The sequence below is a fragment of the Scomber japonicus genome, chromosome 8, assembly GCF_027409825.1.
Source record: "Scomber japonicus isolate fScoJap1 chromosome 8, fScoJap1.pri, whole genome shotgun sequence".
Taxonomy (NCBI): Eukaryota; Metazoa; Chordata; class Actinopteri; order Scombriformes; family Scombridae; genus Scomber; species Scomber japonicus.
In genome coordinates, this window is record NC_070585.1 from 15,400,823 (window position 1) to 15,414,318 (window position 13,496).

A 13,496-nucleotide genomic window follows, 5' to 3' on the forward strand; every position below is an offset into this window, starting at 1 on the left:
TTAGTATTGTCATCATAAAAGATTAATCATTTCCATAATACGATAATACATGTTTATTGTCACATTTACAACATACAAAAGGACACATATAAAAATACATTGGTCAACATAAAGTTGAGCTTTGGTACCATAGCTTACAGTGATCTTGTGCATTTAAAATTGCAATAAGAAATACTTGGAATTTGTGTGTCTAAAGTGTTCAAAGTAGACATTGTGTAAGTGAATGTTATACAATGCAACAGAAAACAGAAAGTGTAATTTTTAGGTACATGTACACATATGGCTATCTAGGTTTTTTTGACAACAGTAGCCCTTCGCATTAGCAAGCAACAATACAGTAGCTGCAAGACAAAAATCTGTCCTATCCAATCTATACAAAGGCACTCATTTGTGCCATCTTGTGCTCAGGCAGTGATACGCTGTAAGTAATATTTGTCACTTAAGAGTCATCACAGAAACTTGGTGTCATATTCACTGTAACATACACACATATCATGAATATTTAACACATACACATATCATGAAGTCCTCAGTGATTCTAATTTGCATGTTATTTTTAACATAGTGTACATATATATCTTTAACATGAATATCCACGTTCTTCTACATAAAGTGCAAATTGGGCACATAACTATGAATTAAGCCAGTTCAAAAATCAATATGATATTCAAAATTCACAGAAGATAAAAAAAAAAAAAATCATACTGTTCTCACAAAAGAAACCTGTACTACAAAGGCGCCATGTCTCATATTAAAACAGTGCATGTAGAATCTGTCTGCATTTCATGTTTTTGGAAAAAAAAACTAAACAAAAAATGAAAAAAAATTGCATATACAAGGAGGCTGTGTTGATTTAGTTCCTGTCTGGATGGTGTTTTGTTTTTATGAGTATATTTCTTTATGGTTTTTGTTTTTTATTGTTTTTTTTATATAAAAACTCATACCTTTTAAACTCAAACTCCTGTCATATTCACTCTAGTTTACAAAAAAACACCCAAAAAAAGTACCCACTTCTCACTATAATACCATTCGTGAACACTGCTTTTTATTCTTTAACAAAAAGAACCAAAAAACCAACATACAGCTAAATGAAGCACATCTAAAAACATTGTATCAGACATCTGTGCTTATAATAAACTGAATCTAGAAGAAGAGTACCGTATTAATATCCTGGCAAGTTTCCAACACTGATTGGATAGCATCATGCTCATTATTTTTAATTGTTCTGTATCAGAGGTACATAGAGGGCAAAAAAGGGTAAAACATTTAGAGTGCTTAGTGGACATACAAAGATTGCCTGCTCAGTCTCAATTTTGCTACATTCTAGTTTAGTCATGTTCCCTTTTTTTCAGGAGTGTTTACAAAAAAGCCCCAGAAAATATTCACAAGGATCCTACATGTGGCTACAGGAAGCTGTCTTCTACCTCAGGTGTCCCAGAAGAGCCCAGCAGAGCGTCTCTCTCGCTGGTCTCCTCCAGTCTGTCCTCTTCTGGAAGGGTGTCAGTCGTGTCCTGCGACATGGAGTCTGTCTCCTCCAGAGCCAGAGAGCTGAGTTCAGGGAAACAAAGCTGCACTTAGTCACGTATGAGTCACGAACAGACACTAATGTCTGGTACTGATCTTGTCATCTTTTCTCAATTTTTCATCACAAAACACATTTGGATTACAATTATTATTTTATGCTGCAATCTTATATTTAATGCTCTATTCTAGCATTTTATTTCTCTCTTTCTATTTGTCTGTACTTTGTTTTTATTATTAGTGTGTGGTGTGGAGGGTGGGGGGTTTAATTGTATGTTTTAATGTTTCTCAAATAACATGTTTTTCTGTTTTATGTAAAGCACATTGAGTTACCATTGTGTATGAAATGCGCTATATAAATAAAGGCTTAGAAAAGTTTTTCCAATACAGTTGCTTGTATAGAGTTTACTGTGACTAGCTCTCATGTACTTTGTTACACTTCAGAGGCGTGTTGAAATGTTGACATGTGTAAAATGCCATCAGAAAATGTGCACTTGCCTGCTCTGTGGAAAATACGTAGTGAACATATACAATACTTTACACACTCAAGCACACACTTAAGTCTGGACTAGGTGCTCAGTGGAAGTCTGTCAGTGAAACTTAAATGTTGAGTTCTTCATGTGTATCTGTTGCACTTGTGTATATTTTTGCACTTGCACTAAATTAGTGGGATGAATGAATTTGCAGCTATGATCATTTGATGTTTTTGTCCTAGTAATGTATAGCAGTACTTCTTACTTCTTTAGGATATTAAGCAGCATCTGCTTACTTCTTCCTAAAAGAGTTTTAAAAGACTTAAATAAATTGCCTTTCATGGAAGTAACAAAACCTTTTTTTTCTTACTCAGAAAGCCATAACTGCAATTGATGTTCATTTTTATTGTTGGTCGTCATTTTGTCAATTTACTCCGGTAAATCATTTAGTCTAAAATAAATAAATAAAAAGTTCACCTTTAAATTTCTTATTTTGACCTATTAAAATATAAAACCCAGAGGTTCAGTTAATGATCACATAAGATTAACAAATGCAGCAAATCAACAAAAAACAACAATTAAACATTTTCACCAAAAAAAGCTTTAACAATTAGTTGATTATCAGAATAATTGCTGATGAATTACTATTACTCAATTACTTAATTAATGGTTTCAGCTCTAGCTATAACTTTAAAAATCCTTAAAGAAAATTAGAGGGATGATTGTTGAATAAGCTTATTAATGACTGGCCCATGTAGGGGACATTAAGATGCAGCCTGATGTGTCCATGAGCTATTCATGGATATCAGTCTGTGGTCCTGGACAACAGTGCTGCTCTGTTTTCTTTCACAAAGGGGCCAAAGACATCAAATCCAAACCATAATGTTAAAGGTACAATCTGTGATCCAGATGTACCCAAAAGAATCACTGTGGTGCCGAAATCTAAAACACATTCATCACTTTCAATCTGACTAGCAGGGTTTATAAACAACTACATCTGTGTTAATTATGGATTATGAAAAAACATCTATTTGATTATATACTGTATGTGAATATGCTTGAAATTTGCTTTACAAAAATGTATGTGGGGATTGGGACCTCTCTCTCTCTCTCTCTCTCTCTCTCTCTCCCTCTCTCTCTCTCTCTCTCTCTCTCTCTCTCTCTCTCTCTCTCTCTCTCTCTCTCTCTCTCTCTCTCTCTCTCTCTCTCTCTCTCTCTCTCTCTCTCTCTCTCTCTCTCTCTCTCTCTCTCTCTCTCTCTCTCTCTCTCCCTATTCCTGTCGTCTCTTTATTGGTGCTATCTAATAAGGGAATTAAATACCAAAAAAATTGGTTTGGCCTTCAAAGACATTTTTACTTTGCTGCGTGTTTATATACTCTATAAAAACATGTCTTCATGCCTCAGTCCATAATACAGTTATTGTCTCACTCAACATCTGGATGTGTGGGTGTGTGGTGGAAAAAAATGGTCTTGTTAAGCAAATACATCCTCATATTTCTTGCAACCCCAGCATTTGTAGGCATTGGTAAGCATCTTTTCAGTGGTTCTATACCTTGCAGGGCTTTCCTCTGTATAAGCCTCCTCCGGCTTAGGGTCTGGGATGGGGATGATGTACTCGTTGTATGAAGTTATGATTTCCTGAGTGTCTGCCTCTTGTCTGAAGTCTCCAGGGCTGGAGCTCTGATTGTAGGGATCCACAGGGAAGGTGATGGGCGAGGGGGAGCCAAAAGCTGGGTTGGCAATGGGAAACGGTGAGGAGAGTTGGGGCTTGGTGCGGGCGACTGCCGGATGGTCACTCTTCAGGAAGTTATCGTTGACTTGGCTGTATCTCTGTTGTGAGGAGACAATAGTTTGATTGATGAACATCAAACATTTTACATCACAGCTAATATAGCAGTTTATTTTATCTACTTTATTATTCAGGTTTTCTGATTTCCTTTCAGTTTTACTGATTGTATATTCTTATATCTTAATTTCAAAAGAAAACTTTATGTGAATGTTGTGCATCTAAATTGTTGTACTTAATGACTTTTATTCAACAATTATAAGTATGTGTTGTACTACTGTTATACTGTAACTTACATGTATACCTACATTGTATACTTTCTATTTAAAAATTCAATACAAAAAAGTTATCTAAGAAGTACAAGTGCATCATAGACAATTAGCATCAAGCTCATATCCTTTAAGTATATATCACACTGTAAAAATATGTACAGTTGTTGATAATATTTTTATTATTATAAATAAATAAAAAGAGCAATTACTCATATCTTTTATTTAAGTAAAACTAGGAATATCAGTATAAAAAGTGTAAAAATACTCCCTTATGATTCCTGTACTCAAAGTTTTACTCACAGTTTCTAAGAGTACTTCTGTATTATAAATATACTTCAAGTATCAATAAAAAGTGGCTCCATTAAGAGTAATATATTATTATTTATATTATATCATTGGATTCTCATTACTATTGAAATAATGTAATAATACTCTTATACATATTAATATGGCAGTTGGAACTAACAATTGTATGTACTATTGAGAGGTTTAATCTATAAATATGCATCATTATTCATTGATTGGTATAAACCTTTGCGAACCTGCAAAGAACTACAACTGTCAAATACATTTAGCAGTATCAAAAGTACAATGTTTCAATCTGAAATGTAGTTAAGTGGAAGAATGAAGTAGCAGAAAATGGAAATACTAAGCACACGGGCCTTAAAATCATACTTATACAGTACTGTAATCATAGAGACGGAGTAAATATACTCTCTATATGTCTCTATGATTACAGGTCTCTAATCAGCCACTAGGAGGCAGATAAGCTAACTGTGAGCAAGTGAATTAGTGAGTATATGGATAACTTAATGAATGGGATAACATCACGCCTAAATGAAGTAGCATTTAAAGGTCATGAATACTCAGTATAGATGCGGTATAGTTTAAATGAGAGAGCTGAAGCATCACCTTTTTATAGCTCTCTGTCAGCATATTCCCCACACTGTTCACAAGAAAGGAGAACTCAGGCCTCTTCTCAAACTTCTCATCCCAGCACTTCTTCATGATGTCGTAGCTGCAACACAAACAACATAATTAAGTTCATTTCTCAATCGTAATGTACATGTCAGAGTTCTTGGAGAGGTGATATCAACTGAGGCGACACTCACACTTCATCGGAGGCGTGGGCAGGTTTGGTCATTCGGTAGCCTCTCTTCAAAGCACTGTAGAACAACTCATTCATGGGCAGATCAGGATAGGGGGTCCCACCTGCAGAAAGCATCTCAGGTCATTTAGAAGCTAATCTAATGGTCTGACACCATGTACAGACTGGAAACCTGAACTTAGTCAACATCTAAAGTAAATCTTAACTGAACAAGGCGTGTGAGCTCATGCATATTAAAAACGATTCCTTCATAGAAATAACAAAACATTAAAGATGTTAAATCAATTTTATTTATTTTCCAATAAGAATGGCACTGAATGATCATTTGAATCCCATTTGTTGTGCAATGAAATTGTCGTGCTGACCCAGATCGGAGAGCAAGATGGGTCTGAAAAGTCCAATGAATGTCAGACTGAGGCCGGGAAGCACAGAGAATCTTTGGTTATCGCTTACAGAGGCTGGATTGTGAGTTTGTTTGCAACCACTCAGGCTTACGGTGCATATGCTATAAACTGTCCCCTTTGTTTTCATGGTAGTTTCAAAAAATCGTGGGAAGAGGGTTTTTAAAAAAAATAAGCTCACAATACCCTCAGCAAGGAAATACTGATTTCAAAGCTTGACTGTGCCTAATAAGATTTAGACCTCATATGAGTCTTCAAACAAACTGGTTAGCACTTGCAATCAGACATGGAATTTGAAATTTGCTATAGCCTTGTTTCATACTTTCATTTTCTTGTCGTTTTATACTCCTGCAAACTTGTTTTTTTGTAATTCCTAATCTGCAAGAGGAGTAAAGGAGGAGTCCAGGAGTGTTGACTTCATGAAGCGAAACTAATAAAAAAGGTGAAGCTTGTTAGGTTCAGTGTGACCTACATGAGCCATCCCTCTTTTGACTTTGAGTTCTGGCTTCTTTTTGCATGTATGTGTGTGTGTATGTGTGTACGTTTCTGACTTAGTCTACTTAAGGGGACATATGTCAGACTGAAGACCAGTTGATTGGGGATGGTCAGTCCAACTGGGGACAAAAATGTATGTCCTCCATTGGACAAAAGCTGATCTTTAGGTCATTGGTTAAGGTTAGGATAAGGAAGGGTTAGGCAAGTAGTGGTTAGGGTTAGGGCGTATGTGTCTGTGTGTGTGTTTGTGTTTGTGTGCATCTGTGTGTTTAGACTCACCCAGTGTGAAAATTTCCCAAAGAAGGATGCCATATGACCACACATCGCTCAAGGTTGTGTACAAATTATGGAAAATACTTTCTGGTGCCATCCACTTCAGGGGCAGGAAGGTCTGAATGAAGGAAAAACACACTCCATGTGAGAAAGTTGAATTTTTAAAGTGAGATTGTCTACAGGGTTATAACAGTCCAGTCTGCAGGGTATTTATTTATTTATTTATTGCAAACACTGTAGCTCCATGGACCCTTTTTTCTGTATATTTATCTATGATACACTTAAAACAATCATCTATGACACAAGCTGCTCCTCTCCCGTTTCACTAGGCCCTGTTCATCAACATTATCATGGTTTGGCACGTTAAATCATTATTATTTTCCGTCAGTGTTTCCATTCAGTTTTTGATCACGGTCTTTTATTAAGTGAATACACTGGCTGATATTTTTGGTTTATCTTTTAGCTCAGTTGTGGGCAGTGGATACAGCTTTGCAGTGAAGGACTGGTCATTGTTAGGATGTGGAAAAATGAACGGTAAAACTGTTCTGAAGTAAATGACGTTTGGTTGAACTGTTTGTGTGCTTAAGGTAGATTGTTATTGTCAGCAGTAACATAAGAATCCAGTGCTTATAATTGTGTGGTGTTCTGCATACTTTGAAAGCCTAGTGTCTGTGTAGCTCACCACCATACTTTCCTGAACAGGTGGTGTGTTCCAGTTAGTAAAATACTATGCTGCAGATTGAGTTTGTTTTTGTTTTGCCTGTTTCTTTATATTTTTGTTAATTAATATCACCTTTTTCACTTCAGCCTGTCAACCTGCTTTTTGTAACATTTCCAGTGACAAATACTATCTTCATCTCCAAAGAAAGAAGAAATGAAAGAAAGAAACGTCAAAACTCAAGGCTTCTAAACACGAGTCCACAAACCAAAGGGTGATGTCACAGTGTCTATGTCCATTATTTTTATACAGTCCATGGCTGCTGCTGGTGCTGCTCCACTTAACATGCTGCTGACACTTCACTTTCTGTCTAGACACTGGGTAAGCATGTCCATTCTTTATTAAAAGCTCTGTTTTTGCCGTCTATTTTCTTTTTAGAGTACTTTTCTACCAACTCATGTCTGGTCTCTTCATGACACACTGGAGTCAGTTTGCAGAGCACTGAAGCTCTGCCGTACCACTGCACAGAGTGGAGTGGCTCACTAGTCGTTGGTATAGTCAAAGTTTATTAACATTAGGCGTACCCCGTATCCAATTGCACCAAATTCGACACTGCACTACCATGGGTCGCGAGCCATATACCATTAATCAGATGAATGGTTCTTGATATACACAAAGGACATACATACAGAGAGCCCTTCCTTTAGTAGATTGATACATTACCTTATTTTCTTTTGTCATTCAAACTCAACAAGAACAAGAGCTAAATCTAATCAGACAATCAACTCAAATCATGGTCAAAGAGCTACCATACAACTTATTACTGTTTATTAATCCTTGATCTTTGCATGACTGCTACTCACGCTGCCTTTAGAGATGTAGTTGGAATCATGCATGATGTCTCTGGCCAGGCCAAAGTCGCAGATCTTCACCAGTTTGCCCTCACAGATCAAGACATTCCTAGCAGCAAGATCACGATGGACGCACTGTTAGGGAATAAAGTTAAACAAAATTAAATCACACCTGTTATTCAAGGAATGGTATAACTACTTCTTGGCTTTGTCCTTGTGTTAATTTGTAAGCTTTAGTTTAAGTCCTGTTACTAGATTTTTTTTAACCTTTGCAAACATATGTTTCCACCTGTTTCTTGACTTTATGCTACACTGAGCTAACTGTCTCCTGTTGAGTGAGAAGTGGTATATTCTCATTTAACCGTGGCAAGACAGCAAGTAAGGGTATTTCTTAAATTGTGTAACTTTTCCTTTGAATGGAAACAAATTTGCTGAATCTACAGATTTGATATTTTAATTATCTTACATTCTTGGAGGCGAGGAACTCCATCCCCTTTGCCACTTGGTAGCTGAAGCCCAACAGATCGTCATAGGTGAGAGTGGAAGAGTCGCTGATGACCAGGTCCAATCTATCGCCAACTAAACATGATGACAAGGTGAGACAACAATCAGGAGAAGAGGAGATGGTGAGGTGCGACTCATGAATCAAGACATTGTCTTGTTGTTGGGGAAAATCCAGCTGTCCTGTGACTGCATGGACTGAAATGAAGCTCATGCCCTTTATATGCTCCAACATTTGTCTGTACATTCTCTCCGCTCTTTGATCAAAAAGAAAACTGTATTATTGATTTATGAAGCTAAAACAATTAATCAATTCATGAATTTGGCTATGTCCAGCTCAATGATTAAAAATGGTATTTTCCACACATAAATGTAGATTTTTCCAGAGTTTCTCCTTAGTGACCACATGTTTTGCAGGCAGATGGTTATTGGTTGGCTTTAGATTATAGTGTACATTGAGTTGATCTTATCCCGCTTTGTTTCTTGGGCTCACCATGCAAAATTCTTCACACGTATTTTCATTCATAACACCGGAAAATTAATTATTGTCAACACTCGAGAGAGTCTACAGACTTACATCAACAATGACACACAACAAACCTTGTTCCTGGTAGACGTCCTGCTGGTAGGGAGACTCATATGGAGAGGGCTGGATGTCTGCATACTTGATGGAGTCTATTTGCTCCTGCATGGGCACGTAGACTGAGGGTTCATCTTTACTCATATCCATGTATCCTCCATCACTCTCACTTCCAAATGACACATAGCTGCAGAGATACACAGAGTGTGAAAACATGGAATGTACTGACCTAAATCCATATTTATTCACGGTCCCTTATCATATAAAGCTTTATATCCAAAAGAAATCTGTTGGTATGTGACAGCAGAGAGATTCCCCCGACATATGCTGTACAAAATGTTTCTTTGTACAGTTGTGTCTTATTTGTTCTTCTCACCCTTTCCTTTGGCTGAGTGGAGTACTTCCGGCTGAGATGAGGCCGCCGTCATCTTGGTTCTTCTCTGCGTAGTACTGCAAGAAGGTGTGCTTGTTTCTATGCAGGTAATCCACTAGGTCACCATAACGACAGTACTCAGTCACCAGATATAGAGGACCTAATTGGTGGATTACAAGGACAGAGGAAAATTAAATTAAATTTAGCAATGGCCAAAAACAGACAAAAAAAGGAAAAGTAATGGTTCTCTCGATTCTAATATTTAGGAAAGCCTTTACAATAATTAAAACAATAAGAGGGTTCATTATTAACAATTAAATGTGTTTACATTTTATTAAATATTCAAGATTTGTCAATTAATGTCATAAGTCATGCATTTCAGTATGTTATGTTATGATTTTTGAATACCTTAGTTATACACTTGTTTTTATTCAAGATGTTCTTTTTTTAAATAAAATGAAAGACTTCATTATTAAACAGGGTTTTGTAAAATACAAATAACTTTTACTAGCGCTGCTATTAAATGTATAAATGACATTACCACCACAGTGATTAATAAAAAGGTTTTTAAAAAATGTAATTAAAGATTTGGATCATGCATAGATGCCTGATGTAGGGCAGACATTTATCACTTGATGGAACAAAGAACTAAGTGTTTCAGTCTAAATGACATTTATAGAGCAGCAGTTCAACAAAATGTTACAAGACAGACAAAATCTATTTTATACACCATGAACTGTGGGCATTTGTTCATATTTTTGGCTGACATTCTGAAACAGTGCAGTGTGTTTAATTGTCAAAATAATTGCACAAATATAACAACTCTGCACTTTGTAACTTTGAAGTGAGTTCCAACATTCACTACTTTATGCAAACCTGCATAATCTAATATAAAAAGCATTACATGCAATTTTATCTTGGAAACACATCACATACTCTCTGTAGGAGGTCAGAATTCGGTGAGTATTACATTTTCTTTTCCTGCCATAGCAGCAAGTAATTTTGATGGTGAATGTTTCATGATTCAAAGTACAAAAGAAATAGAGATTCATCTATGAGCTTCCATATGTCAAGCCAACTGAACAATAAAATGTGTTTCCTGTGAAGAAAACACTCTCCTCCTTTTTTATACTCCTCTCCACTGATTTCAGGGACTGTTATTATGTAAACAAAATATAATGCTATGTTCATATCTTTCTATCTTTCTATTGTTTACTTTTTATTGTGCTTCTATTGTGTTATCTAATTATTGTGTTTGATCTTGTTGTGCAGCACTTTGGAAAACCTTGTGTTTGTCAAAATCATGCTATATAAATGTGGATTGGATTGGATTGGTACCCACCATGTTTGGTGCAAGCTCCCAGCAAGTTCACAATGTTGAGGTGAGGACCCAGGTGACTCATGATCTTCAACTCTGACATCAAAGCCTGAGTCTCACTCCTCCTGGCTGTGGCTGGATAAAGACAGAAAGAGAAATAGATGTGTTATGCTCAGTTCCAGCTCCATATTTTTAGTCTGGGAACTTCACTAGAGTAGGTTTACATTATTTACATTCCAAAAGAGTGTGTTGACCCAAAATGCAAACCCAACATTTCCTGCTTTACTGATTCACATTAAAAGCTTTTAAATTGCAACATTTACAGGAAATTAAACATATTCCTCACCGAATTAGCAGAGATTTGTTAAAAGAGATGCTAAAAACCAGTTGAAACAACAAGATTTGAAGGTTTGTTTAGTGGATCAGTTAGAAGTATTACAGGGAGGAATAGTTCAAGCAGAAACAGCCACAGTGATAATGATGTTTGATAAAGTGCATCTGACACCAGCACACCTCCAACAGGTAAACTATTTATTTTACATTGCAATGCTGTGTAATAGAAAAACCCTCACAGCGTGCCAGCTTGACTCGAGTCATGGCTCAGCCTGACAAAACCCAAAACAATGCAAAATGCTGGAAACTGAGGAAAACTGAGCATTCACAAAAGTCTGAAGATGGTGTTTTTTGGTTACAATGATTACTTCTACAGAAGTTTATCTTGTCATTTGTCAATGTTGCCATGTTTAATATAAATATCTGACATTGTAACATTATATATGTGATTTAAAATAAGGAAAAGCATAATATATTCGCTTTAAAGTGAGGCGGTATGAGAACAGGAGACCTAAACATATGGAGAACAGGACACACTGAAACCTTGCCAAACTGCTCAATGACCTGTTGGCTGAAACCCAAACCAGGCTGGCAACCAGACTAAATCTCAGCTGGGTGCTGCTCTCTCTGTTCTCGCAGGAATATGGCACTGGTGTCACAATATTTGACAGCTATGCAGGAGACTCAACTGTGGTCTCTGCATTGTTCACACATGTCTTTCTACTGTGCTTTTGCGTTGTATGTCTTACATTTCAGCATTTTCACTGCCACTTTTGTACTGGACTGGGAATGGGTGAGACCATATGCAGTTGCTTCGACCACCCTGCCAAAGGCTCCCGATCCAAGAGTGCGACCTGAAACACAAAGAAGGGCTCAGTAAGACAAAGTCTGAATAGAGCACACATTAGACCTGAAATGGAAGGGAGAACATTTCTGTTCAATAAATATTACTCTGAACACATTTTTATTGTTTTCTCATTAAAGGTGAGCTTATAAACTGATTTGAAGCAGGTTATATATGACAGTCCAGATCCTTTTTACAAAGGTGTCGTCATATGGTAGTCCTGAGTGGGTTTGGGAAGCTTTGTAAAGAGCAGCTGACTACCAACAACATGTCATCAGAGACAAAAGCTTAAAAAGAGCTTTGTAAATGTGGTGGGAATACAGCCAAGAAGACGGTTTAACAAACCTCATTTAGTATTCCAGGCTCAACTACTGTACGCCCAGACAACCCAAACCACCCACAGCACTAAGGTCACCTGGTGATGGCAGTTTGTTCTCGCCTGAGCACAAGACTACTAATCAAAAATCTGTCTAGGTTGCAAAAAGCAAAGTAAAAAGCTACATTGATATTTAAGGACCTTAGACCTTTTAAAGAAGGATTGATGAAAAACAATAAAAGCCAATCAATCAATAACATACTAAACAAAACATTTGTACTCAGTTTTTAAGATTTTAATTTCCTTTTTCAAAATCTATTCTAATTTATAGCTTCATATTTTCCTTTCAAAACCTGTATTTTCAAATTCCCTAAAAAGAAAAGTTAGTTTACATATTTATCAATTGTGTTATTTAGTTATTTATAAGTACTTTTTTTTAATTTGACAGGTTTGTTAATTAACTAATTACAGATAACTGATCACCGGATATTTGTAAAAAAAAAAAAATAAAATAAAAAATAAATAAATCCTTATTTATCATAGAAAATTGGCATGAAATATTTTTCACACACACACATTTTGTATTTATTCTATGTATATATAAAACTGGCAATATTTTTGATTAGACTAATGACTGCACTCTCTGTTAATTGCATATTACGAGTAGCACATTTGAGTCAGGTCTAGCTCATTTGTAGAATATCATATACAGTGTCTCAGTGGGCTTCACTGGCCCCTGTTAGCATCAGTGTGTGACCAATGCCAGCTCTGTCTGGCTGAGGACTCACCCAGAACCAAGTTGTCTCTGGGCATTTCCCAGGCCAGGTCATAGGGCAGGTGGATGGGGTCCACGTAGATGTACTCATGCCCGTCCTGACTCACAGACTCTATGACCTTCCATCTGATCTCATACCGAGGTTTCTAACAGCACAGACAAATGAAAGAAAAAAAAACCCACACATACATAAGAGGAAAATTATTTTCAACATTTTCATTCACCATACATAAAAAAATATGAAAAAAAGAAACTCGAAAACAGGCTAACATGAATCTGTTTGTCTTACCTTCCTCCACACAGCGATGAGGATGATGATAGACATGATGATGATGACCACTAAGGCTAGAACTGCAGCCAATACTGCCACCTGGGAGAACAGAGCTGCAACAGGCAAGAGGACACAGAACATTACCCTGGATTTGTTTCTTTTCATTTAGCATATACATGCTGCATATTTCTCCACATTTAACCAAGTTATCTCAAATTCTGACCATGCATGAAACTACACTTTGGCAATACTTTACTAGAGAATGTTATAGTTAGAAGAAAGAAATATGTTCAACAGAGGAGTAAGGACTGATGTTTATAGCTCAGCAACAACATAGACAGTATTAT

The 13,496-nt window shown here is 36.5% G+C and overlaps 1 protein-coding gene across 1 annotated transcript in view; it reads right to left on the bottom strand.

Moving 5' to 3' along the window:
* Positions 1-747: 747 nt before the first annotated feature.
* The window catches only part of pdgfrb (platelet-derived growth factor receptor, beta polypeptide), a 29,619-nt gene continuing 16,870 nt past the window's right edge, over positions 748-13,496 (bottom strand). Inside the window, exons 12-24 of the mRNA XM_053324023.1 lie at positions 13,168-13,262; positions 12,892-13,024; positions 11,693-11,797; positions 10,635-10,745; positions 9,296-9,452; positions 8,940-9,106; positions 8,305-8,417; positions 7,851-7,973; positions 6,336-6,447; positions 5,165-5,264; positions 4,965-5,070; positions 3,547-3,824; positions 748-1,548 (exon numbers count right to left, since the gene is read on the bottom strand). Coding sequence (XP_053179998.1) covers positions 1,404-1,548; positions 3,547-3,824; positions 4,965-5,070; positions 5,165-5,264; positions 6,336-6,447; positions 7,851-7,973; positions 8,305-8,417; positions 8,940-9,106; positions 9,296-9,452; positions 10,635-10,745; positions 11,693-11,797; positions 12,892-13,024; positions 13,168-13,262 — 1,745 coding nt within the window. The 3' untranslated portion in view covers positions 748-1,403. The remainder of the gene's footprint in view (positions 1,549-3,546; positions 3,825-4,964; positions 5,071-5,164; positions 5,265-6,335; positions 6,448-7,850; positions 7,974-8,304; positions 8,418-8,939; positions 9,107-9,295; positions 9,453-10,634; positions 10,746-11,692; positions 11,798-12,891; positions 13,025-13,167; positions 13,263-13,496) is intronic.